This window comes from Octopus sinensis, linkage group LG22 (genome assembly GCF_006345805.1).
Source record: "Octopus sinensis linkage group LG22, ASM634580v1, whole genome shotgun sequence".
NCBI classification, from domain to species: Eukaryota; Metazoa; Mollusca; class Cephalopoda; order Octopoda; family Octopodidae; genus Octopus; species Octopus sinensis.
The window spans coordinates 15,332,695-15,359,074 of NC_043018.1; the positions used below are offsets into that span (position 1 = coordinate 15,332,695).

At 37.4% G+C, this 26,380-nt stretch overlaps 1 protein-coding gene across 1 annotated transcript in view; it reads left to right on the plus strand.

Moving 5' to 3' along the window:
* The window catches only part of LOC115223111, a 305,641-nt gene that overhangs the window by 62,862 nt on the left and 216,399 nt on the right, over nt 1–26,380 (plus strand). Inside the window, exons 14-26 of the mRNA XM_036512142.1 lie at nt 532–641; nt 3,980–4,135; nt 5,366–5,534; nt 7,277–7,467; nt 10,540–10,752; nt 11,156–11,270; nt 14,444–14,698; nt 17,230–17,469; nt 18,509–18,750; nt 19,658–19,750; nt 21,463–21,879; nt 23,521–23,597; nt 25,132–25,195. Of these exons, the coding sequence (XP_036368035.1) occupies nt 532–641; nt 3,980–4,135; nt 5,366–5,534; nt 7,277–7,467; nt 10,540–10,752; nt 11,156–11,270; nt 14,444–14,698; nt 17,230–17,469; nt 18,509–18,750; nt 19,658–19,750; nt 21,463–21,879; nt 23,521–23,597; nt 25,132–25,195 (2,342 nt within the window). The remainder of the gene's footprint in view (nt 1–531; nt 642–3,979; nt 4,136–5,365; nt 5,535–7,276; nt 7,468–10,539; nt 10,753–11,155; nt 11,271–14,443; nt 14,699–17,229; nt 17,470–18,508; nt 18,751–19,657; nt 19,751–21,462; nt 21,880–23,520; nt 23,598–25,131; nt 25,196–26,380) is intronic.

A 26,380-nucleotide genomic window follows, 5' to 3' on the forward strand; every position in this document is an offset into this window, starting at 1 on the left:
GAGTCCTGTAGCCACTTGCTGGCAGATTTTTTTTCCATCTTACAAGGATAAACTCCCAACCTTTCTCTGCTGTCCTTACAGCTTTACTCTTCTGGTAAATAAGACAATGGCGGGATTGAGGGAGAAGTTTTGGAAATGGAAGGAAGCATTTGAAAGCAAGGGTTTGAAGATAGACCTTGGGAAGACAAAAGTGATGGTAAGTGGGGTGGAAGGAGACATGTTAATGAGTAAAGAAGATCCATGTGGTGTGTGTGGGAGGAGGGTAATGGCAAATGTGTTGTGTATGAAATGTGGAAAATGGATTCATGGTAGGTGTAAGAAAATGAAGAAGGTGACCCCCGCCAAGACTGGCAAGAGATTTTATTTGTGGAAGATGTGAGAAAGGAGATGGAGGGCTGCTACCCCTGTTAACAGGGACAAACCCAAATGTGTGTGTATGTGTATAAATAAGTATGTATTTAGCAATAGAATAAACATCAAATGACATGCATTAGAAATAATCAAAACACCTTATCTTTTACTTCATTACAGGAAATGATAGCACCAGTGAAATGGAATCCCAAAAACTTGATCCCTACAACTGTTATTCAGGTGTGGAATTTGTTGATGAATTTCATTATAATCCAGACTTTGTATTATCTGTAAGTATAAAAAGATTGATCCATTAATCAGGAGAGCTTTCTTTGAATTTGTTTGCTTATTTTGATTGTTGTATGAGCAAATAGCTTAATTAATATAGAATGGATGAGGTCCTTGGTCCTTTCTTATTTCTTTACTGCCCACAAGGGGTTACACACAGTGGGGACAAACAGGGACAGACAAACGGATTAAGTCGATTACATCGACCCCAGTGCATAACTAGTACTTATTTAATTGATCCCGATAGGATGAAAGGCAAAGTTGACTTTGGCAGAATTTGATCTTCCAAGCCTCTGTTTAAGGAAGTCAGTCCAGCCAATCAGAATTTGCTCATGTCAGGTTACTTTCGAGTGCTACTGGTAACATGGAACCCAGTACAACCTGTTGCATGGTCAGGTCGTCGGTGACTAAACCGGCAACCTCACCAAGCTTGCTTGGTGAGGAGGGTGTTTATTGGACACCCTGCGGGATGAAAAACAAAACCCGTCAAAGGGCGGAGGAACTCTTGAGAGTCAACGACCATCCAATAAATGTCTTAAGGCTGTATCATGCGCGGAGACATAAAAATAATCGGACTGAATGCCCGATTGCGCGGTTAAACCATTGGGAGTGAAGGACTCCCAGCCTTTGTTAGGGCATCCTTCTAGGAGAAGGTAACTCAGGTAACTGGGATAACTCTGACATAAAACCTGCAGCTCAGTGGTTACCGATGATGTTGACTTGTTCTTCTTTTCGGATTATGGCTGCTGTTGCTTAGTGAGTGGGATTAACTCAGTGCACAGCCTTTCCTCACTTAAAAAAAAAATCTTCTTGCACAGGCATTGCACGATAACAACATTGATTAAGCTTCATGCAATGGCCATTCTCGATAATGAGGGTGTAGCCACCATGTATGCATGTAAGTATGTATGCATGTATATATGAATGTATGCATGTATGTATGTATGTATGTATGTATGTATGTATGTATGTATGTATGTATGTATGCATGCATGCATATATGTATGTTTTAACACGAGCTTCTATACTTTCACACTGAGAGCCTTCCAATATTTCAAGACCACTGATGCAGTCCTTCCACTTAATGCCATAGATTCACCTGAGACACATCTGATGGAAACGTTCCAGTTGTTTAAGGTGGTATCGATATGTGACCCACGTCTCACAGGCATAGAGGTATAAGGACTTGCTGAAGGCTTCCTTAAGAGATGCTTGCATCTCTCCTGACACATGGGAAGGCATAGCTATTGATCGTAGTAGGTGGAGAAGGATTGTGCACGAGGGGACAGCCACTTTTGAGAAATCTCGAGTTGCACATGAGAAAGTAAAGAGGGATGTCAGGAAGAGCATCATGTTACACTTCCAGATGGGAAGGGTCTTCCTATGATGCTGACATGCGGTGTCTGTGCAAGACCCTGCTTCAGTAAAGCTGGACTCAAGAGTCATCTTCGTAGTCATAAAGCGAGACAGATGAGTGACAACCTGGACACTGGTGGTGGTGTAACACACTATACTAATCATATCTGTCGGGCATGTGGAAGAGAGTGTAATTTGGCAGGAGGACTTAAACGACATGCAAAGATACATGAAGCCCAGTTACAACTACAGCCGGCTATTACCGGTAAAGGTATTAGTTGCCAATTCTGTACAAGACATTGTAGATCTTTAGCTGGGCTAAAAAGTCACATTCGATCACAGTAACAGTTAAGCTTCGTGCAATGGCCATACTCGATAACGAGGGGGCAGCCATCATATATATATGTATGCATGCATATATGTATGCATACATGTATATATGTATGTATGCATGCATATATATATGTATGCATGCATGTATGTATGCATACATGTATGCATGCATGTATATATGTATGCATGCATGTATATATGTATGCATGCATGTATATATGTATGCATGCATGTATATATGTATGCATGCATATATATATGTATGCATGCATGTATGTATGCATGCATGTATATATGTATGCATGCATGTATATATGTATGCATGCATGTATATATGTATGCATGCATATATATATGTATGCATGCATGTATATATGTATGCATGCATGTATATATGTATGCATGCATGTATATATGTATGCATGCATGTATATATGTATGCATGCATGTATATATGTATGCATGCATGTATATATGTATGCATGCATGTATATATGTATGCATGCATGCATATATGTATGCATGCATGTATATATGTATGCATGCATGTATATATGTATGCATGCATGTATATATGTATGCATGCATGCATATATGTATGCATGCATGTATATATGTATGCATGCATGTATATATGTATGCATGCATGTATATATGTATGCATGCATGTATATATATGTATGCAATAAGGCGGCGAGCTGGCAGAAACGTTAGCACGCCGGGCGAAATGCGAAGCCGTATTTCGTCCGCTGTTACGTTCTGAGTTCAAATTCCACCGAGGTTCACTTTGCCTTTCATCCTTTCGGGGTCGATAAATTAAGTACCAGTTACGCACTGGGGTCGATGTAATCGACTTAATCCATTTGTCTGTCCTTGTTTGTCCCCTCTGTGTGTAGCCCCTTGTGGGTAGTAAAGAAATATATATGTATGCATGCATGTATATATGCACATATGTATGTATGTATGTATGCATCAGTGTCACAAAAAGTTGATAGAGCAAGGGAGAATGAGTGAGTGCTGGAAATAGTGTCATCTCTCTTAAGTTCTCCTATTGCTACTCACTCAGTTATTTGTGGTTTGATCCCCAACTTCTGTGTTACACAGAATAAAAAAAATTTACACCATCAGATATTTTTTATAAGTGATTAGCAATAGATCTATTAGTTGATTTACTAATCATCATCATCATCATCATCATCGTTTAACGTCCGTTTTCCGCGCTAGCACGGGTTGGACGGTTCGACCGGGGTCTGGGGAGCCAGGGGCTGCCCCAGGCGCCAGTCTGATCTGGCAGTATTTCTACAGCTGGATGCCCTTCCTAACGCCAACCACTCCGCGAGTGTAGTGGGTGCTTTTTACGTGCCACCTGCACAGGTGCCAGAGGGGTCTGGCATCGGCCATGATCGGTTGGTGTCTTTTTATGTGCCACCGGCACAGAAGCCAGTCAAGGCGGCGCTGGCATCGGCCACGTTCGGATGGTGCTTTTTATGTGCCACCGGCACAGAAGCCAGTCGGGGCGGTGCTGGCATCGGCCACGTTCGGATGGTGCTTTATATGTGCCACCGGCACATCCATTTATCCATTTATTTATTTCAATGTGTAATGTGTAACAACGAAGTCATAAATGTGTTTTCAATTTTCTAAATTTTAGAGCTTACCACCTTGGTCTGACGATGAATTTAGTGAAACTGATGCAAGAAAGTTCTGCCAAACATATTTAAAGGATAAAACATCATTTGCTCCTTGTACCACCAATATTGGGATAAATATTACCAGAGAAATAGAAAGCTGTATCACCAACATTCAGGTATACCAATTCATTAATCTGATTTTTATAATTTTGGATAGAAAAGGACTTCAGGTTCAAATAAACTGAAATATTCCTCCCAATTCAATATTTAACTAGGGTAAAAAAAAATGGTAAAGACCCCCTGTGGTCACGAATGACCATGGGATTGCACCTAGAAAGTTCCCCTCTGAGGCACAAGTCCGGACAAGGTTGTTTATGGAAGACCAGTAGCTGTCCATGCATACCAGCCTTCCCTCTCCCCATCACTGATGTTATCCAAGAGAGAGGCAAAAGCCAAGACAGCTTGGTGCCGGTGACATCACATCTCATTTCTACAGCTGAATGAATTGGAGCAACGTGAAATAAAGTGTCTTGCTCAAGAACACAACACACAGCCCGGTCCAGGAATCAAACTCTCTACCTTGTGATTGTGAGATTGACGCTCTAACCACTGAGCCATACTCCTTGCAATATTTAATTAAAGTCACTTTATTCAGTGAAGTTGATGAGCTTGGGTAAGTTTTCTTGCCATGGGGAGAAGAGAGAAAACTAATTTTGTGAGACTGGCGTTTCACCTGATATCACTGTTGATAGATTCATTTGAAAGTTGCATTAAATACCTTGTGGTTGTTTGTTCTGTCTCACTGGGTTTGGAGTTTAAATCCTACTGAAGTTAACTTTGAATTTTGATCTTTTCTACTTCGACAATTTAATCAAATTGGTGGAATTGTTCACCAAGGTGGCTTGTGATATTTATTCTACCTCTGTTCTTTCCGATTCCACCTTGATCATCCATCATTGTTGTCAAATAAGCTTTCGTGAATGAACTGAATAAAACAAAAGAGCTGCAAACTTAGAGGAATTTACATTCCTATCGTTGAAAAACAATCTAAGGTCGCAAAGTGCTCAACAGACACAGTTGATGATGCTGCTGCTGCTGCTGATGATGATGATGATGATGATGATGATGATGATGATGATGATGATGATGATGACGATGATGATGATGACGATGATGACGATGATGACGACGACGACGAACACGATGACGATGATGACAACGTTGTCTAGGCTTGAAAAGGGCACATAGATAAAATAAAATGCTTCAGATTAATTTGTTGGGCAAAAAGAAGCTGTTAACTTCTGGGGATTATCATATTCAATATATATTGCTGAAAATTTCTCTGAATGTTGTTTTATAAAGTTTTCTTTCCTCTTTTTCTAAAATTGCTTTGCTTCTTTTTTCAGATTACAAAAGGTGTTAAATGGGCTCCAGTAATGTTGGAGTCTATGCTGCTTCGTTGCAATAGAAAACTGCATCGCATGGTGCTTGCACGACAAGAAGATCCAAAATTAGTTGAAGCCATGGCCAGTATATGCCCCAATGATTGTTCTGATAATGGAAATTGTGAAAAAGGTTTGTAATGGACACAAAAGGGGACTACCTACATACTTTTCTAGACTGATTCCATCAAATTAAGATAATCTAAGGACGGGAGGCAGGAAGGCGTCATCAGCTAGAGACTCAGCTTTAACATTAAAGGCACACCTGCATGTGTATGTGTATATATATATATTAGACAAAAGAGATAACAAAGCCAAGGCTGTGAGGTGTTTTCAGAACATTTATAAAGAAAGAGATATCGATATAGTCTTACAGCTGTTTCTGGGATATTATGGATATTCCTTCATCAGAGACGATGTGAGATGGTTAAATAGAGGTAAATGTTTGAGTTCGAAATGAGGAATTATTGTGGAAAAGCAGGAGATAGGGAATACAGAGGGAAATGAGAGAATGAAAGTAGAAATGAAATATAAAACATGGTAGTTTCAGTTCCAGTATTTGAGCAAGGTGGTGCATAGAATTGGTAAAATAGTTTCCTGTACACGGTATGTAAGTTCACGTGGAGGCGCAATGGCCCAGTGGTTAGGGCAGCGGACTCGCGGTCATAGGATCGCGGTTTCGATTCCCAGACCGGGCGTTGTGAGTGTTTATTGAGCGAAAACACCTAAAAAAGTTCCACGAGGCTCCGGCAGGGGATGGTGGTGACCCCTGCTGTACTCTTTCACCACAACTTTCTCTCACTCTTACTTCCTGTTTCTGTTGTACCTGTATTTCAAAGGGCCGGCCTTGTCACTCTGTGTGATGCTGAATATCCCCGAGAACTACGTTAAGGGTACACGTGTCTGTGGAGTGCTCAGCCACTTACACGTTAATTTCACGAGAAGGCTGTTCCATTGATTCGGATCAACCGGAACCCTCGTCGTCGTAACCGATGGAGTGCTTCCATGTAAGTTCACACCATGAAACCCCTTCGAATGAGCAACACAGAATCCACAGCTCCGCACTTAGAAATGACTAAACTTGAACTATTATTGGAACTTACATACCATGTACAGGAAACTTTTTTTACCAATTCTATACACCACCTTACTCGAATAATGGAACTGCAACTAAAATGTTTTATATTTTATTTCTACTTTCATTCTCTTATTTTCCACTATACTCCCTCCCTATCTCCTCCTTTTCCACAATAATTCCTTATTTCAAAATCAAACATTAATCCCTATTTAACCATCTTACATTGTCTCTGATAAAAGGATATCCATAATATCCCAGAAACGGCTGTAAGACTATATCTATATCCCTTTCCTTATAAATGTCCTGAAAATTCATCACACCCTTGGCTTTGTTATCTCTTTTGTCTAATATATATATATATTATATATATATATATATATATATATATATTATATATATATTTGAGTAATTGAATGAATTATCTTATTAAGGATAATTCGAAAGATAACCAATACCTGGGTAGCAAATTCACATCAGAAAGAACACATTTGAAGCTACGTCCATAGGGCATAGACTACGTGTCTTCGTGCTAAGATGATTAAAATCAATTTTAAATTGTATGGATAATACCATACTAAATTCTGTCTGGTGCCTCAACTTAAGTGGTGTATTCATCTGAATCTACACACACACACACACACACACACACACACACACATATATATATATATGATAGATAGATAGACCAATCCATATGTTTGTCTTTTTAGTTAGCTATCAACCAAGCTTTCTTTCATTCATGTTATAAGAATCAATCCCATATGTCCACACGTGAAATTCTTTTCTCTTATCAACAGGAAACTGTCAGTGCAGTGCACCATATGCTGGAGATGACTGCTCTGTGGACTTGGAAATGGCACCACAAATTTCATATCTTCAAAATAATGGCATTTGTCATGATCTTGAGGAGAATTCTTGCACATGGGTGTCAGTGTATGGAGGCCCATTTTTGGAAAACCAAACTGAATGCCACATATCACAATTACAGGTAGGCTTTTAACTCAGTTTTGATAAGAAACTATTTCCTACATTGTTATTTCTGTAAGAAGTCATTTTACTCGTTAGTCAATCAGTTAGTTCATTGAGGACAGATGAATTTATGAAATCAGTCTAACATTTGATCAAAATACCTTCCTATATTTAATTATATACCTGTAAGATTCTGAAACCAAATATCTCTAAAGTCAGTTTTGTGTTTCATATTTAAGGGGTTTGATAAAATAGGTTAACACTTAAAAACTGCAAGTAATTTAAGCAACTGTCTTTCATGCTCCAAACTGTGTTCTCTGCACCAATTTCAGAATTCAATACCTGATGGCATTGATTTCATAGAAAGTAATTAGGATGTCTTTACATTTATTATTAATATTTAGCTAGCCTCGCCTGGCCCCGTGCCGGTGGCACGAAAAAACACCATCCGTTTGTGGCCGTTTGCCAGCTCTGTCTGGCACCTGTGCAGGTGGCACGTAAAAAGCACCCACTACACTCACGGAGTGGTTGGCGTTAGGAAGGGCATCCAGCCGTAGAAACACTGCCAAATCTGACTGGGCCTGATGAAGCCTTCCGGCTTCACAAACCCCAGTTAAACCGTCCAACCCATGCCAGCATGGAAAACAGACGCTAAATGATGATGATGATGAGATGTTCTTAACTCAAACTAAAAGTAAATAATTGTTAAAAGAAGAGCAATATTCGTCAGCATCCAGCATTATTTTCATTTTCCATACAAATATGAAAGCTACTTTTCCGCCAAGCTTGACTTTGCCTTTCATCTTTTCGGAGTCAATAAAATAAGTACCAGCTTTACAATGGGGTCGATGTAATCAACTTAATCCTTTTGTCTGTTTTTATTTGTCTCCTCTATGTTTAGCCCCTGGTGGGCAATAAAGAAATAAAAAAATATGAGAACCACTTCAAACATGTTTTGATCTTATTACAGCCTCATTAGTGATGCTTAACATTTACTGTATGTGCTGTTATTTTTATGAATAAATCACTGAGAAAATGCACAAGACTGTACATTTATTGATGGAGGAAAATAGAATTTGTTTTTACCTGCTGTGTTTATAAGAAAGGGTTCTGACTATGACCTTTGTAGGTCTTCTGATATTGGTAAAATTGATGTTGTTAATGACATGCACTCAATACTTGTAGGAAACATATGAACAGGGTGGAGATTCTGGTAAGAAAAAACTTACAGTGGTTCACATGGATTTTGGTGGGATTTGAACTTAATATAGTGAACAAAAGAGCAAGAGATGCGTGAGTGGTAAGGTAGCATGATAGCAGTGAGCTTTGAGGAGCAGAGGACTTTATAGCAGCAGTTGAAATGTCTAAGAGAGGAAACAGCACACTTGTGAGCCAGGGGTTGGGGCATGTATGGAAGTGACTTTATGCCAATCAGTCAAGTTGCCTTTCTTTAGATGCAATGCATCTAGGAGAGAAATAACCGATTGAGGGCCTCACTTGAGATTGTATAGTTTAGAAATTAAATGATTCTGAACTGAAAAATCATGGATCTTTAAAGAAGAACAATTAGAAATAATTGATGTTTTGGTACTGAGTTCCACACCCTATACACTGAATTAAAATATCGGTTTCATCTTTCTCTTTCCCCTTCCTGGGTTTAAAGGCATAAAACCCAAATATTTCTTCTAGAAGTGGCCACCACTGGCAAGCATTTCACACCTGAAACTTTTCTTACCTCATTAGCTTTACTATGTCCTCAATTTCACGTTCTATGCCTCTTCCAATGATGTCAATGCTTGCCAAGTGATCTACATTAGGGTACCAACATTTCCAAAGAATAATGTCTGACATAGACTGTTGTTCGGCAAAATTGTAGTGGCTGGCAAAACATTGAGCAACAATCACAGAAAAGGGTAGAATGTGTTTGTAAATCTTCTCTTTAATCGAAAGCTTTCCATTTGAGACTTCAATGTCTTTTTCTTTGCAACAAAGAGTATCTATGGCTACATCTCCAATGCATTATCTTATTGGGTTGTCCGGAAAGTTCGCGCCGATTTTTAAAGGAAAGATAAAGGTCAATAAATACTTGCCATTACATTTTTAATCAACCAAACATGAACCCCTTTGTTGCACAATGCATCTCCATCTTTCCTTTAACTTGAAAATACCTTCTTCCCAGAATTGAGGTGGTTTCATGGCAAAGAATTCATCAAGGTATCTTTTTACGTCATCCAAGGAATTGAAATTTTTACCATTAAGACTATTCTTCAGAGACCTGAATAAGTGGAAATCTGGAGGAGCAATATCTGGTGAATATGGAGGGTGGGGTAACACATCCCAGCTGAGCTGCAGCAATTTTTGTCTGGTTCCCAAAGCATCAAGTGCTGAAAATGAACTTTCTTACCTTCCATTTTAAAGGGTTACATAATTAACACAGGTTTTAGGAACATAAACCTTCTTCCGTGAAAAGTTAGCTTAAACGGTGCTCTAAATGGAGGTGTAGTCAAATCCTATTTTATGGACGCAACCATGTTCTAAGATAAGTCGAAAGGTAAGCTACTATAAATCGGCACAAACTTTCGGGACAACCCAATAGTTTCCTTCAAAGATACCAGGGTACTGGTTTAAGAGAGATTAGGTTGCAATTTTGTTGTTAACTTGTTTTCTGAATAGGCAGTAAAATAACTACAAAGAATATTCCAAGTTCAGAGATAATTGAATCAATCTGTCTTGGTTTGGTTTTGTTTCTCATCAAAATAAAACTCATTTATTTATTATCAAATTTTCTGTAAAAAGATATATAAGATTAAGGTCAATATTTTGTATTTTTGATTTAACCCTTTGGCAAAAATAATCCTTATTTATTCACATTTAAAAAAAGTTTATCTGATATTATTTTGTAGCTTCAAGATAGGAAAGATGTAATTGCTTATTTTGAGAATGACATTGTAGGGTAGGTGTGAGATGCTGGTTCTGGCCAGTTTGAGCATAAAATGTGTAGAATATTTGGGCCGGATACAGCCGGTTTAAACACTAAAGGGTTAAAGCAATAATATTTTTTATCATGTAATCTTCTTGTTTTCCATTACAGTTGAAGCCTGATGGTGCTACTACAGTTTCTAATATGACAAAAAAGGCTATGTTTAAAAATTATAATGAAGTGAAGTGTCCCCTACCATCTAAAGGCTATTTCAGAGTGGCAGTTAGCTTCAATCGAAATAAAACAAGTAACTTCAAAACATTTATGAGTTTCAACCCTATATGTCTGGACTGTGATGTAGAGCTTGAAACATGCAAACAGAAGGTAATTATGTTTGATTGTTGTTGTTTATATTGTTGTTGTTATTGTTCACAACTTAGACAGCTTAGGCACAGGTATGGCTGTGTGGTAAGAAGCTTGCTTCCCAACCACATGGCTCCAGGTTCAGTTCCACTGCATGGCACCTTGGCAGGTGCCTTCTCCGATAGCCTCAGGCTGACAGGTGCTACTACGCTGGATCAGAATAGACCTGGAGACAGTAGAAGCTAAGGGATAGTTCCACAATCATCAAAACCCTAAATTCCCAAACCAGGACCCTTCAACCAGATGCAATTTAAAGTCACACCCAAGACAAATGAATAGTGCATATAAAAATTTTATGATTTCTGTGACATTGATATAGAAAATGAAATTTCAAATTTTTTATTTTTTAAAATTATTTTTACAGAAGAACACTTGCATTATCAAAGGTGAATGCTATATGGCACAGGAAAAAAGTTCTGCATTCTCTGAATTTGAATGTAACCCATTTCAGAATCCAACAAATTGGTCAAAAGCTCAAGGTATAGTAGAATTTCACCACAATTGCACAAATTTCTACCAAATTTTTGACAAAAATTAACATTACTGACGTTGCTGTTATTATTGTTGTTGTTTAGGTCAGCCATGATTGAGAAGAATTATAATGAAATGTATTCTATACCTTACCATTTACTTTACTGTAAATGGTAAGGTCTTTCCATTCTTTATGATAGAGTATGATAGGGTAAATACCCTGTTGGTCATGAATGACTATGGGATTGCACCTAGGAAGTACCCTTCTGGGGCATAAGTCCTGGTAAGGTTGTTTATGGAAGACCAGCAGTTACTCATGCATTCCAGCTTCTTCTCTCCATGCCATCGATGTTATCCAAGGGATGGCACCAGTGATGTCACAACTCAATGAACTGGAACAACAGGAAATAAAGTGTCTGGCCGAAGAACACAATACTCAGCCTAATCCAGGAATTGTACTCATTACCTCACGATTGTGACTCCAGCACTCTAACCACTGAACCATTTGCCTTCACAGAGTATGATACCAAAGATAGATTTGGCTGCTGTATTTTGCAATATATGTCAAGCAACTCTAAACAGTCTCGTTTGTCAAGGTTGTTGCTGTTGCAGATCAATTCTATTTAAGCCATCTTACAATCAAAGACGTTTTTACCTATGGCCAACGGTCATGAACAATGATATTCTGTGTATTTTAAAATCAGTGGTGCGAGACTTGAAGGTGATTTGACTGCTATTTCTAGCTTACTAAGTCATCATGTAAAGGTCACCTTCTTTGGCTCAATCTCCTTCAATCTACATTGTCAATGTTCTCCAGAAATATCTAACTGCAGTTGTCTCCCTTGTTTGTTTATATAAAAAGAGGGAGTTATGTCTACTAATTGCTTGGATAGTCTCAGATGATTGATGTTTTTCAACTGGCTCTCTATGTCAGTCTTTACCAAACTGAATAAAGTTGTTTAATTTTTACAAAGGATTTGAAGCAATGTCAATTGAAATTATGACAGGGAAGGGAGAGAATTCATTGAACAATTAAGAATCTTTTCTACTCTAGGTACAGGGCCCGAAATTTTGGGGGAGGGGGCCAGTCAGTTAGATCAACCCCAGTATTAGATTAAAAGGCTGAAAGGCAATGTCGACCTTGGCCGAATTTGATCTCAGAACGTAAAGACAGACGAAATAACGCTAAGCATTTCGTTTGACATGCTAACGTTTCTGCCAGCTCGCCACGAGACCCATATTGGAGTACGGGATTCAAGCCTCTTCTCCTTATCTCCTCAAAGACATACAGCATCTTGAAAGAGTCCAGAAGCTGGCTACCCGCATGGTTCATGGTCTCAAAAATTTGTCCTATGAAGAAAGGCTGAGGACGCTCAACCTTTATTCTCTTGAAAAACGCCGCCGCCGTGGTGATCTCATTCTCGCCCACAACATCATAAGCGGAAAATGTAACCTCTCGAAAGAGCTGTTCTTCACTCCTGCTCCAGAGCGTCGGCTGCGGGGCCATTCTGAAAAGCTCTACCTGCAATGATTTCATCTCAATCGAAGGAGAGGAGCTTTCTCCGTCCGGGTTGCGGATCCGTGGAACAAGCTGCGAGACGAGATGGTGAAGATGCCGACGACCGCTTTGTTCAAAGCCTCCCTTGACCTCAAGTGGCCTGAACTCTTTACATGAACACCACCCTGTACTTAACTCCATGTCCCCCTACATGGCCTTGCTATTTGCTTTTGAGCCAATTAACTAACTAACTAACTAACTAACTAACTAACTAACTAAATGTAACACATTCTCGCCTCCAGTAACAGAAAGCAATCACTATTATTTTTTTCCATAGTAGCCAACTCTGACAAGCTCAGTTATTAGATAATCATCTGATTACTTGATATCCTGTGCAAAACTGATGAGTAAGATCAGCTGCAATAGATCAACAATACTGTATACCTCAATTCCACTGCAATAATTCTTTTGAAAACTGGGAGTCAGCTGAAATAATTACTTGTTTCTTAAGTGTTACATGGTTAAATACTAATGATATTGCTCTATGGTGTATTATTATCATCGTCATCATCATTATTTAGTGTCTGCTTTCCATGCTGGCATGGGTTAAAGGGTTAGACTGAAATGAGTAAGCCAGAGAGCTGCATCAGATTCTAGTCTGATTTGGCATGGTATCTGCAGCTGGATGCCCTTCCTAACTCCAGCCACTCAACAGAGTATAGTGGATGCCTTTCATGTGTTACTGGTACGGTTGCCCTTTACATCTCACTGGCACAGGTGTCTCTTATGTGTCACAAGCACTGGCCATGACTACCATTTCACTTCTCAAGCACAAGTAATCATCAAAGGTCTTGGTCACTTGCCATTGCCTCCATGAGACCTAACATTTGAAGATCAGGCTTCACCCCCTTGTCCCATGTCTGCCTGTTCTACCTCTTCCACAGGTTCCCTGCACAGTTAGAGATTGCAGTGGTCCTCATCCATACACATTATGTGACCATACTTGTGCAGTCGTCTCTTTTGCACCCCATATCTGATGCCTCTTATGTCCAACATTTTTCTCAAGATGCTTACGCTCTATCATACATGCACACTGACAATGGACATCCAACAAAGCATACTAGCTTCATTTCTTTCAAGCCTTCACATATCCTCGGCAGTCACAGCCCATGACAGGCATCATACATTCTGAGGGAGCAGTCCTTTGTTACCAACAAAGATAGAAGCTCTCTGAAATTTGCCCAGCCTATTCTTATTTTAGCAGCTATGCTTTCAGAGCATTTTCCTCTATTGCTGTATTGGTCACCCAGACAACGAAAGCTATCAACTACTTCTGAGTACCCCACCTGACATTTGATGGAGTCTATTTTCTATACGTTTCAAGCACTTATTGTATCTGTACATCTGCCACACTCTGAACTATTTTCCCTGTTAACTTTCCTATAATATTGCTGCTCCTCTTATGTCTCCATAGCTTTCACTGAGTACACCTTATGGAGTTTCTACCTACATCCTTTTCTATATATCAAGCAGGGCCATCTACCTGAAGGGATTTGTAATTTGTCTGCTTCCTACTTACTATGACTTTGGTTTTTGCTAGATTCTAAGGCCTTTTGATTTCAGACCTTGCTTCAAAACCTGAAATTTTTTCTCCATAATTATTAATTTCAATTTTTCTTTCAGTCCCATGTAATCCCACATGGAGTGTAAACAAGGAAAAGAAGATTGCTTTCCATGACAATCTTATTATTAGCAATGTTTCAAATGCAGACATTTGCCGCCAGCACTGCATAAAAGAAGTTGCATTTGTGTGCATGTCAAGTGAGTATACAGATACCCTGAAGGAATGCCGCTTGTCTAAATACCGAGGATCTGATGTCGTTGATTATTTCCTCCCATCAAAAGAAGATGAACTTGCAGAGTTATATTGCGGCAATGGTAATTAATTCTGATTTCTTTTTTTTCTATATAAACATAAATTTGTATATAAATTTGTATTTGATATTTGCTAACCAACCACATGGCTCCGGGCTCAGTCCCACTGCGTGGCACCTTGGGCAAGTGTCTTCTGCTATAGCCTCGGGCCGACCAATGCCTTGTGAGAGGATTTGGTAGACGGAAACTGAAAGAAGCCTGTCGTATATATGTATATATATATATGTGTGTGTGTTTGTGTGTCTGTGTTTGTCCCCCTAGCATTGCTTGACAACCGATGCTGGTGTGTTTACGTCCCCGTCACTAAGCGGTTCGGCAAAAGAGACCGATAGAATAAGTACTGGGCTTGCAAAGAATAAGTCCTGGGGTCGATTTGCTCGACTAAAGGCGGTGCTCCAGCATGGCCACAGTCAAATGACTGAAACAAGTAAAAGATTAAAGAGTAAAAGAGTATAATATTTGTACATAAATATGGTTATAAAAAGGCTGTAACTGAAGGACAGAGGATAAAGCTAAAGATTACTTCTAAGAATTTTCGGAGGTGTTACCACCAAGGGTACCATCTACTTCCATAAAGATGTCTATCAAATTACGAGCCTTTATATTGATATACAATAAAACACAGGATGTAAAAGGAAGAAATGAAGAAAAAAAATCGAAGAGAGAAAGCAAGATATAAAAGAGCAAATCTTTAGAAAGAGAAGAATTGAACCAAGAAATAACCAAAGGAAGGAAGGAAAGTGAGAATGATGTAAAAACGAACGGAAAGAAAGGAAGGAAGAAAAGGAGGGTGATATGGATAGAAATATATAGAATAAGTACTAGGCTTACAAAGAATAAATCTTGGAGTCGATTTCTTCGACTAAAGGTGGTGCTCCAGCATGGTCGAAGTCTCATGACTGAAACAAGTAAAACAATAAAAACCTATGCATTTTAATCCTGAACAATGCTGGGTATCTCTGCTAGTATATTCTAAATGGCAATGACTAATTGTTATTGCTGTTTTCAATAAATTTATCAGTTATCTGTTGTTTAACTTGCCTAAACCAGAGTCAAGGTTCCTAACAGATTAAGAATAGCCTTTTCTCCATATCTTAAGAGTTTGTAGCGAGACTAATTTCATATGTTTTAGACTTAAGTAATCCATAAAGTCTTCATGCGTAAGTTTCTAATGATTGGTTATGTGCTGTTGAAATGTTTGGAGGTGTTCGACATTTGGATTGGTCTAGTTTTATGTGGGATACAAAGCTTGTATTCAAACACACTGCACAATAGACCACCAAAACCAGCAAATTCTAAATGCTAGCCTGACCGGGCAGATTTAGAAAATAATTTTTGGTAACTAAACACTTTCAAACATCGTATACTGGTAGAATGTGTCATATAAAACATCTTACGAAGTTATTTCGTGTTAAAGTTGTTGCATTTCGGCAATTTCAACCAATCAATGACTTGTATTCAGTTGAATAAAATTACTGCTGTTGTTTGTCAACAACAATTTCCGGCAGTGTATATTTCTCTTGTCACTGTTATTTATGACATATTTCATCTCAGTTACGTTTGTATGCATAAACGAGTGTATCTGAAGTGTGTTTACTTCATGGCACCACCATAATCGTTTGTGCATTTCTACTGCTTTTAGTTTTTTCTTGTTTTTCAGCTACTATTTTTAGAAAGACTATCCCTACCCCTCCAACTTCTTCATTTTTTATTTTTTTCTGTAACTCTAACCCTAAAACCCCAACCCTAACCCTAACATCTTAACCCTAACCCTAAAACCCTAACCCTAACACCCTAAAGCTAAAAGCAGTACAAACGCACGAACGATGTCATAAATAACAGTGACAAACGAAATATACACCGCCTATAGTTGTTGTTGACAAACAACGGCAGTAATTTTATTCAGCTGAATACACGTCATTGATTGGTTGAAATTACTGAAATACGACAACTTTAACATGAAATAACTCCATAAATATAAACTTTTCTCAAAAACACTAAGAGTAAAAGATGTTTTATATGACACATTCTACCAGTATACAATGTTTGAAAGTGTTTAGTTATAAAAAATTAATTTCTCGATTTGCTGTTCACAGGGAAAAGATCCGACCCTCTTATTGTTAATAAATATCATGATGTGTTTCATTTTAATCCAGAGAGGAGGATTATTTTCAGGAAGTTATGTCACATTATTTCTGTTCCTGTTGAAGTACATGTAACCAAGTTTTACTGTGTTGAAAAGCCAACTATGTATGATTTTCTACAGACAGCAGTCTTTGTGATGTATTAATCTGGTTCGCTGTATAATTTTATTTAGTGGAAGAATTAAGTGTCACTGTCAATTAAGAGTTCGATTCTGGTATCATTTCCACTGTTTCACATGCAACTCATGACAAACATGAATTTGTAATAAGAGGACCAAAGACACCCTTCCAGCTAAAGTTGTTTTGTCATTTCATTTATTTATACAAATTAGTAGACATTTTCTTTGTTTTTTCTTCTCTTTTGCCTCATCGGACTTTATTATTTTACAGATTTTTGTAAGTTAAAGAAGAGGATGTTTAAAGCTCAAATGTCTATGGCTGTTGTGGACCCTTCTGATTTGAAGATCAATAATGTTTGGACATCTTACCAGTGTATATTCTATTGTAAAAATCAATGCCAATATGCTACATACAATGCTAAACGCCACCTCTGTCTTCTCTATAACAAAACTGATGTAAAAATGGCGCAGGCAATTGGCTGGAATACTTATACACTGAAATGTGGAAATGGTAAGTTGAAATGGAAAGTTAGAAATACTAATAAGTAACTTGAAATGTCATCTATCCATTGATATTTGTTTAGTTTAGAGATCAGTAAAATGTTACAGATTTTCTACTGCCTGTTTCAAATTTTTATAGTTCAGTTCATCTAGTTGTGAACAGGTTTCAGTATTATGTATAAGTAGAAAGTGTATTGCAATATAAACAAATAATTTTATATCAACTTTCAGTGACAGCTCCGATGAACATGGAGTAAAATTTTAGAAACCATATTTTTTCTCTCCATGTCAAGCGCTCATGGATGCTGCAAATTTGCTATAAGTTAATAGGTTTCTAGCTAAGAGAGGTCAACAGTCTGTAAATTGCCATGATGATATTCTTTGTAGGTGGCGAGCTGGCAGAAACGTTAGCACGCCGGGCAAAATGCGTAGTCGTATTTCGTCTGCCATTACGTTCTGAGTTCAAATCCCGCCGAGGTCGACTTTGCCGTTCATCCTTTCGGGGTCGATAAATTAAGTACCAGTTACGCACTGGGGTCGATGTAATCGACTTAATTCGTTTGTCTGTCCTTGTTTGTCCCCTCTATGTTTAGCCCCTTGTGGGTAGTAAAGAAATAGATACTCTTTGTACATGAGCAAGGCATTCCTCTCTCATTGGTCCTGTCTACTGAATATTCTTCTTTGGCGCTCTCTGTTGTAAGTCAACTCTGACAGTTCTTGTTTAGTAACCATCTCTGGCAGGCTCGCATGTGTATTACAGTGTCTTCTCTTGATCTGCAACAGCAATGACATTTGCTGCAGGTAAAGTTACTTGATGCAATGGAGAAGTGACACCCTCATGTGCCCTTTCTTATTCTCTCTGCTGTTTCTCCTCAATGGCTAGAGTTACAATCCTCAGCAACTGGTGCCATTCCTTGTGCTGCAAAGACGTTTTACTGTTATAAAAGAATATCAACACTTTAACTCAGTAATTTGTGTTGATTTATGGAGTTGGACTGAAGCCATTCTTTGACAGATTATATTGTAAAGTTGATCTCCTTTCATCTTAGATGATCTAAGCTCCAAGGAGGGTGTTCCACCACAAGCTGAAGAAGTTAAAGTAATGCCATCATTTAATTCTACCATTGACATCTTCACATGCCACTTCGATGAATCTTCTCTACAACAAGATCCTTCAAATATGATAAAAGTGGATTACATCTGGGAGTTTGAGAACTTTGTGGTACCACAAAAAATCAGCTCAAACATATTACCTAAAGAATATGTCAACAAATTGAAATATGGCTCCGAGGTAAGTTTCTAGAATTTTTATGATATTATGTGGTAACGATTTAAATCAGATATGCAACACACCAAAAATTATATGATTTTTTTAATTTTATGTTATCTGAAATCATATGACATAAGTAAAACATTCAATACAAAAATATATGTTGCGCAGGAGTGGCTATATGGTAAGTAGCTTGCTTATCAACCATATGGTTCTGGGTTCATTCCCACTGCGTGGCACCTTGGCATTAGGAAGGGCATCCAGCTGCAGAAACACTGCCAGATCAGACTGGAGCCTGGTGCAGCCTCCTGGCTTCCCAGACCCCGGTCGAACCGGCCAACCTATGCTAGTATGGAAAACGGACGTTAAACAATGATGATGATGATGAAGATGTTGGTTGAGCTGCAAGACATATTTACAGAAGACAGATAATATGCCATTAGTAAAATCACATCCATATGATCACACATGGAAACAAGCTCCTGTGAGTGTATTGGCATGTGGTCACAGAGAGAGAAAGAGAGAGAGAGCGGGAGGTTTGTATCAAGCATTTGTTCTTTGTGCCATGCAGTGAAATGGAACCAGAATTGGTTGTGAAGTGAATTTTGTAACTTCACATTCCATTCCCCACATATCTGTTACATATGTAACAAGTGAATCATCTCCTCTTTTCCTATAATGTTCAAATCTACTAAATTTGCTCATTTCTATGATGGATGGTGTCTTTTTCTCATATTCAGAACCTTCTTTCTGATAAATCAGCACAATTAGATAAAGAGATTTCACCTGTGTTGAAGCTGTAACACTCACAATAGCTGAAATCACAACATTCTAATTACTTTCCCGTTGTGCAATTTTTCATTAAAATCCTTTCCTTTGTGACAGAATATAATAACTGTAATTATCTTTTTTATTCACTTTTTAATAGGTTCGCTGTGCTGTAAGTCTCTGTTATAAGAAGAATTGTGAAAAATCCCGTAGCACCTTAAGCTGGAGTGAAAAATACAGAGTAGAAGTCAAGGTAAATTAAAACACTTTAATGAATTATTTGTATTTCTTTCTTCATTCTTGATGTTCTCCGTCCCATTAGAAGGAAAGAAAAAGACAGAAAAAAAAACAAAAACAAAAAACAACAAACAACACAGCTGACATTTTTCATTCTTAGGAACAAAACATTTTTAATTTAACCTTTATCCCAGTCTGATCTGATTCATTCAGAAAATGTCTTTTAAAATGTCTTCATATTTTGGGTGTAAAAGAAAAGATCTCTTAAATAAATAATTACTTTGTAGCCAACAAATGAAACCAAGAGAAGAGGAATAATGAAACTGACTAACAGGAGGGAAGCTGAAGGGAATCTAATGAGGCAGCATTCAGTGATGTAATATATAATCAATAAAATTCACACCATGCAAGACATACATACATACATATATATATATATATATATATATATATATATATATATATATATATATATATATATATATATACTAGCATTAAAGACCCGTCGTTGCCGGGTCATAGTGCTAGTGCATGTATATATATGTATATATATATGTGTACATATTACATGTACATCTATATATATACATCTACACATAAAATACAAAATACAAAGTTATATCTATCAAGTTTTAAGAAATCATAGTGGAGAAAATATGATATTGCTGTGGGCTCGCCCAAGGCAAAAAGTTAAAAAATTTTTGCCGATGACACTCCCCGGACCCTAAGTAAGGCATGTGTAAAATTTGAATGAAATTGGTTGTGTAGTTCTCAAGTTTTAGGGAAACACACAGACAGACAGACAGACACACATTCTCAGTTTTATATATATAAAGATATATTACAGATCAATCAGTCCATAAATGAATGAATATTTATATTACCCATGAATGATTGGACTAGTTATGTTGGTGAACTTGGCATCAACAGCAGCAGCCAAGTGTCTTCACTATGGACAAAGTGCAACAACATGGAAGGGTTATGAACCAGTAGCAATACTGAGGCATAAACTGTCACTCTATTGCACCTGGATTATTTTAAAACATTTATATTTTTTTTTTCGATTTACTGTTCAATGATGTGAAGGTACACAGCTTAGTAAGTAGGATGTTGATCTCACGATTGCTAGGTGGGTGCATACTGTAGTAGATAAAGACATAGTGAAATCAACATGCAAGATGACACCAGTCCAACTCATATCAGTGGTAGACGTAATATCAAATGATAACGGGATGTTGGAAAAGATATTACATAACAAAATAACTTCTATCTAGAAACACTGCAACTTTGTATGTAGAAGGGAATGCTGAAAAGTTCCTGACTTTGGATAAAAAAAAAATGCAGGCACGATCAGTTAATTACAATTTTACTCAGGATTTTCCCCTCTCAGATTCACACAGTTATTTCAGTGGTCCTGTAAAAGAACTCAGGGGGATGGGCCTCCAACCAGGCTTTTTGTGGTACATTTAAAGCCAGGAACTTTTCGCACCTCCTTGTAATGACATGTGTTTAACTTTTACAATCCTCTTTAAAATATTTTATTTTATTGATTTTATTAACCTGATATTAATTTTGAGATTGTTCAAAGCTAATTCCAAAATTTTATTTCATGCATGTAAAATGGAAGAGCATTTGTGGAAAAGCCATTACAAAAACTGATTATGCAGTGACCAATATATTTGTAACACTGTTTTGATAATTAAAAATCTTCTTTTGTTTTGATTTAAGGTGACAAACCTCACTGATGATATTGTACTTAAAGAAGGTCATGTTGGAGTCTATTTTATGCTCCAAGCCACAGCGCCACCGAAGATATTGGGTGCTGGTGTTCTGAGTGGTGACCAGGAATTTTGGTCTGTAACAGTCGATTTGGATTATGGTGTAAATGGCTCTGTTCTAAGATGTCCAAGCAGAGTAGTAATACCACAAGTTGTTTTAGCTTGGCATGTTAAAGACTCTCCCTCTATAAGGTCATCTTGCCAGATAAATATTCAAGCTGACAACTGGAATTCTGTGTATGTTTTAAACTTGAAAGCTGTTGCTGATAACAAGATTGATGGGAACAAACTTGGATACATCAAAATGACCGCCAACTATAAACAGAGTACTTCACAAAGTATAAAGCTATGGGAAGAAACCAGAAAGGTAGGCTTACAATGATCACATTTGATTTCTTTTCATATCTTTGGTAAACAAGGATTTTAGAGGAGTCACCAATTGAGGTGTAAGTAGAAATACTGAAGACTTAGTTTTAGAAGCATTCTTAAATACTAAGTAACCAACAACTTCAAATAATCTATTTCATTCTATATCCTTTAACCCATTTGATACCAACGTGGCTGGAACTGCCCTTGGCTCTGTAGTACAAATGTCTTGTTTTCATAAGTTTTGAATTAAAATCTTCCTCTAAACCTTAGTCACAATTTATGCTCCTAACACCAGCTTAATGATTGCTAAGTTATTTTACTAAATTCTTTGTTATATTTATAATTAATTGAAAGAAACGCAGAGCATCTCAAAATAAATACGGTAACAAAAGGGTTAAAGGGAGTTGAATTCAGAACTGGAAGTTAGAGAAACAATTGTCAGATTTACATCTCTTGCTGTAAATTATTTGTAGTATCGCGGCAGATGCTGAATTATTTAGCAGTTAGCTACATTAAGCATTGCCTTGGAAACTATACCATTATCATGAATAAAGATATTTGCCTTTAAAGTTAATGAAAGATTGTTAATTAGCTTGTTGAATATAGAAACCTAATCTCACTCGACACTTTATCTAGTCTTTGCTGAGTGAAGTCTTGTTTGAAGTTGTAGTGATCCTATACAACAGCGCGCGCGCGCAATGCCCTCTCGCGCATACGCGAATACCGGAAGAAGGGACTTTCGCTGACGTGGCCTTAGCTTATTTAGGCGAAGGGAGCGCGAGCCTTAACAAAGAGGCAAGGGAGCGTAAAACGTTGACCACTAGCGTCCAACAGACAGCGGAAGGCTTTTCGTAGATGCAGACGTTTAATTCGCTCTCTCTCCGGTTTTGATAGCAGCAGTCTTTTAGCCGAAGACTTTTAACCTGAATTGTTGCAGACAACATCATCTTCTTCCTCCAGACGCCGTTTTTGACCCGTTCTGTTTTTAGCGGCTGAACATTGTAAAATCTTGCAAGTGATTAACTTTCAGCCTTGCACGCCCAGAACCAAGGGACATCAGATACACCACTGATTTCTCACCGTTACAAGACAATAAAGTATATCCATTTTTTACGTCTGCGTTTTTGTGTTTCTTTGACTGGTAGAATCTGGATAAGTAAAGCAACGGTAATTTGTATGCACCACATGCACTCTAAAAGTGCACGAAGCTACACAACTGCCGTTACAAAGTTATAAATATTTAAACAAGATTATATGTTTGCTTCAAGAATCTTGAAATACCTGGCAAAATGCTTAACAGCATTTTGATAGTCTTCATGTTCAGTATTCAAATTCCTCCAGGGTTGACATGCACATCTATGTGTGTACATTCGACAGGCTTCTTTCGCTTTCCATCAACCAAAGGCTTTGGTTGGCCCAAGGTTATAATAGTAGAGGACAGTTGCCCAAAGTGCCATACAGTGAGACTGAACTCAGAACCATGTGGGTGGGAAGCAAACTTCTTAACCACACGCCCACACCTGATTTTATTTGTTTAGATTTTATTTAAAATAATTGACTAGTGTTATAAATAAAAACTATGGGAAACTCCAAAACTCCACACATGTTTATGTCAACACTTTCTTTTTATATTTTTAAGCTTTCTGTGATTGATTTGGACAGACCAGCCGTGTGCATGTCACTGAATGACCCCCATATGACAACATTTGATGGAACGTAAGGATACAGTTCTTGAGTTGCTAATATAATAAAATAAAAGATTGATATTCAGACTTTTTTTACATTCGATGGATATTTGTCCTCATCTTGTTAACACACCGTTTTGGCTGATATACCCTCCAGCCTTCTTCAGGTGTCTTGAGGAAATTTCGAACCTAGGTTCTCATTCCTAAGGTATTTTTTGATGTTGTTATTATTATTATTATTATTAATATCACTGCTTGGAATTGAACTTGGAATCTTGGGGTTAGTAGCCTGTGCTCTTAACCACTAGGCTATATGCCCATGCCCACTACGCCATATGCCCACAGGCATATGGCGTAATGGTTAAGAGCACAGGTTACTAACCCTCAGATTCCAAGTTCGATTCCAAGCAGTGATATTAATAATAATAATAATTATAATAATAACAACAACAACATCGAAAAATACTTTAGGAATGAGAACCCAGGTTCGAAATTCCCCCAAGTCACCTGAAAAAGGCTGGAGGGTATATCAGCTGAAATGTTGTGTTAATAACAAACAAGATGAGGACAAATATCCATCAAATGTAAATAAAGGACATAATTCCTCATCTCTTAAATATAGAACTATAAAAGATTGATACTCAGACTTTATTTACAGACAGAAGCAGATTTCCAACATCATTATGATTGGTTTTATATCCACCTTCTCTATGCTGGTGTAGGTTGGACAAGACTGTTTGAGACAATATTCTCTACCTGGATGCCTTTTCTGTTGCCATATTTTAATTTGTTTCTCAAACAAGTCTGTTACTCTACTGATGCTAAAACCCACAAAACCACTGAACTCCTGGATATTTTGTCTACAGGAGACATAAGCAAATTTACTGTTGTTCAAATGACACACATGAACATAGAAATACATTACACACTCATACTCTTTTACTCTTTTACTTGTTTCAGTCATTTAACTGTGGCCATGCTGGAGCACTGCCTTTAGTCGAGCAAATCGACCCCCAGGACTAAGCCTAGTACTTATTCTATCAGTTTCTTTTGTTGAACTGCTAAGTTACGGGGACGTAAACACACCAGCATCGGTTGTCAAGCGATGTTGGAAAGTCAAACACAGACACAGAAATATATACACACACACATACAGCACATACATATATATATATATACATACATATATATATATATATATATATATATATATATATATATACACGTATGTACGACGGGCTTCTTTCAATTTCCATCTACCAAATCCACTCACTAGGCTTTGGTCGGCCTGAGGCTATAGTAGAAAACACTTACCCAAGGTGTCACGCAGTGGGACTGAACCCAGAACCATGTGGTTGGTAAGCAAGCTACTTACCACACAGCCACTCCAAAACATATAATAATTAGACAGGATAAGTTTGCAATCAAAATTATTAGACTCTGACAGAAATAGAAAGAGTTAATTATGCATGTATATATTAAATAACAGCAACACCTCCCACTTCCTGGATTTCTGCCACTTGGTGTAATATGTCTTTTCAATGTATACATTTCCTTTTCTTCAGGTATTACAACAACTTCAATTTAGGAGAATTCATTTTGTACAGACACACAACACTACCATATGAAGTAAGTATTCACATTCAATGGTTTTTAATTTTTTATGAAATTATGAGAAAAGAAATAATTTTCAGGGGAAAACTATACAAATTCCAAACACTAATATAACAACATTAATTATGTTGTTTGAAAATTAACACTTTTCTGAATCATGAAGATTCAAGGAGTTTGGGTTTATTTCTAATTACTGTCACATTAACCCTTTAGTGTTCGCATTATTCTGCCAAAATTAATCCTTTTTTATCCACATTGCCTTGAACTAATCATGCATTATCTTGTAGTTATGAGATTTTGATGAGGTAGCTGTTAATTTTTAAAATGATATTGTAGGGTTAGTGTGAGAGATCTGGCCAGTTTGAACATAAAACAGGCAGAATACTTCTGGCCGGATATGGCCGGTTTAAATGCTAAAGGGTTAAATAGGTGATAATTACATTTTTCTTGGATAAGACGCTTACTGCTTATTTAATTTAACTTCATGTATTAAGCATAGATTAAGAAAATAAAATAATTAGAAGCTAACATATATAATGTAATGAGCTGAAAAAATATCAGTTTATGAAAATTACACTCCTGTCAATTTTGATGTTTGAGCGTTTGAAGGAAGGGATTTAAAAAATAGCTTAAAAATTAAAAAAAAAAAGCAGCATCTATTTGTGACGAATATGTAAATATAATTTGAATTCAGGTATAAATTTGACTGTGAAGTCACAATGGAGACACTAATGTTTTAATTTTGCCTGGGATTGGACAACTGCATCTGTTGATTGTTGGATATAATTTTTTTATTGTTCTGTTTCTTCAACTCAAATCATTTTGATGCATCTTGACACATTTTATGCTATGCAGATCAATCTAGGATGTAACTTTCCCAAGATGTCAAATTAAGCTGTAGAGACTGTAGTGATTGCTTCAGCTTATCCTTATTCCTAAGGACAGATCTCCCTTTATCACAGTATCCCTCTACTTATTGGCCATACAAAAGAATTGTTAGAATGTTGGTATGAGTATTAGTTCTGCAAACACATTGTGGACATTGTTTAACTGAATGCAGAGAGTTCTACAGTCCATATTTTCTTTATTCAGCTATAATATTCTTTAGTGATATGTGTCTTGTTACAGGTACCATTGTAAGATATGCTTTCATCTACCCCCAGGTACCGGTAACATTCCTCATCAGATATAGGGAAAACA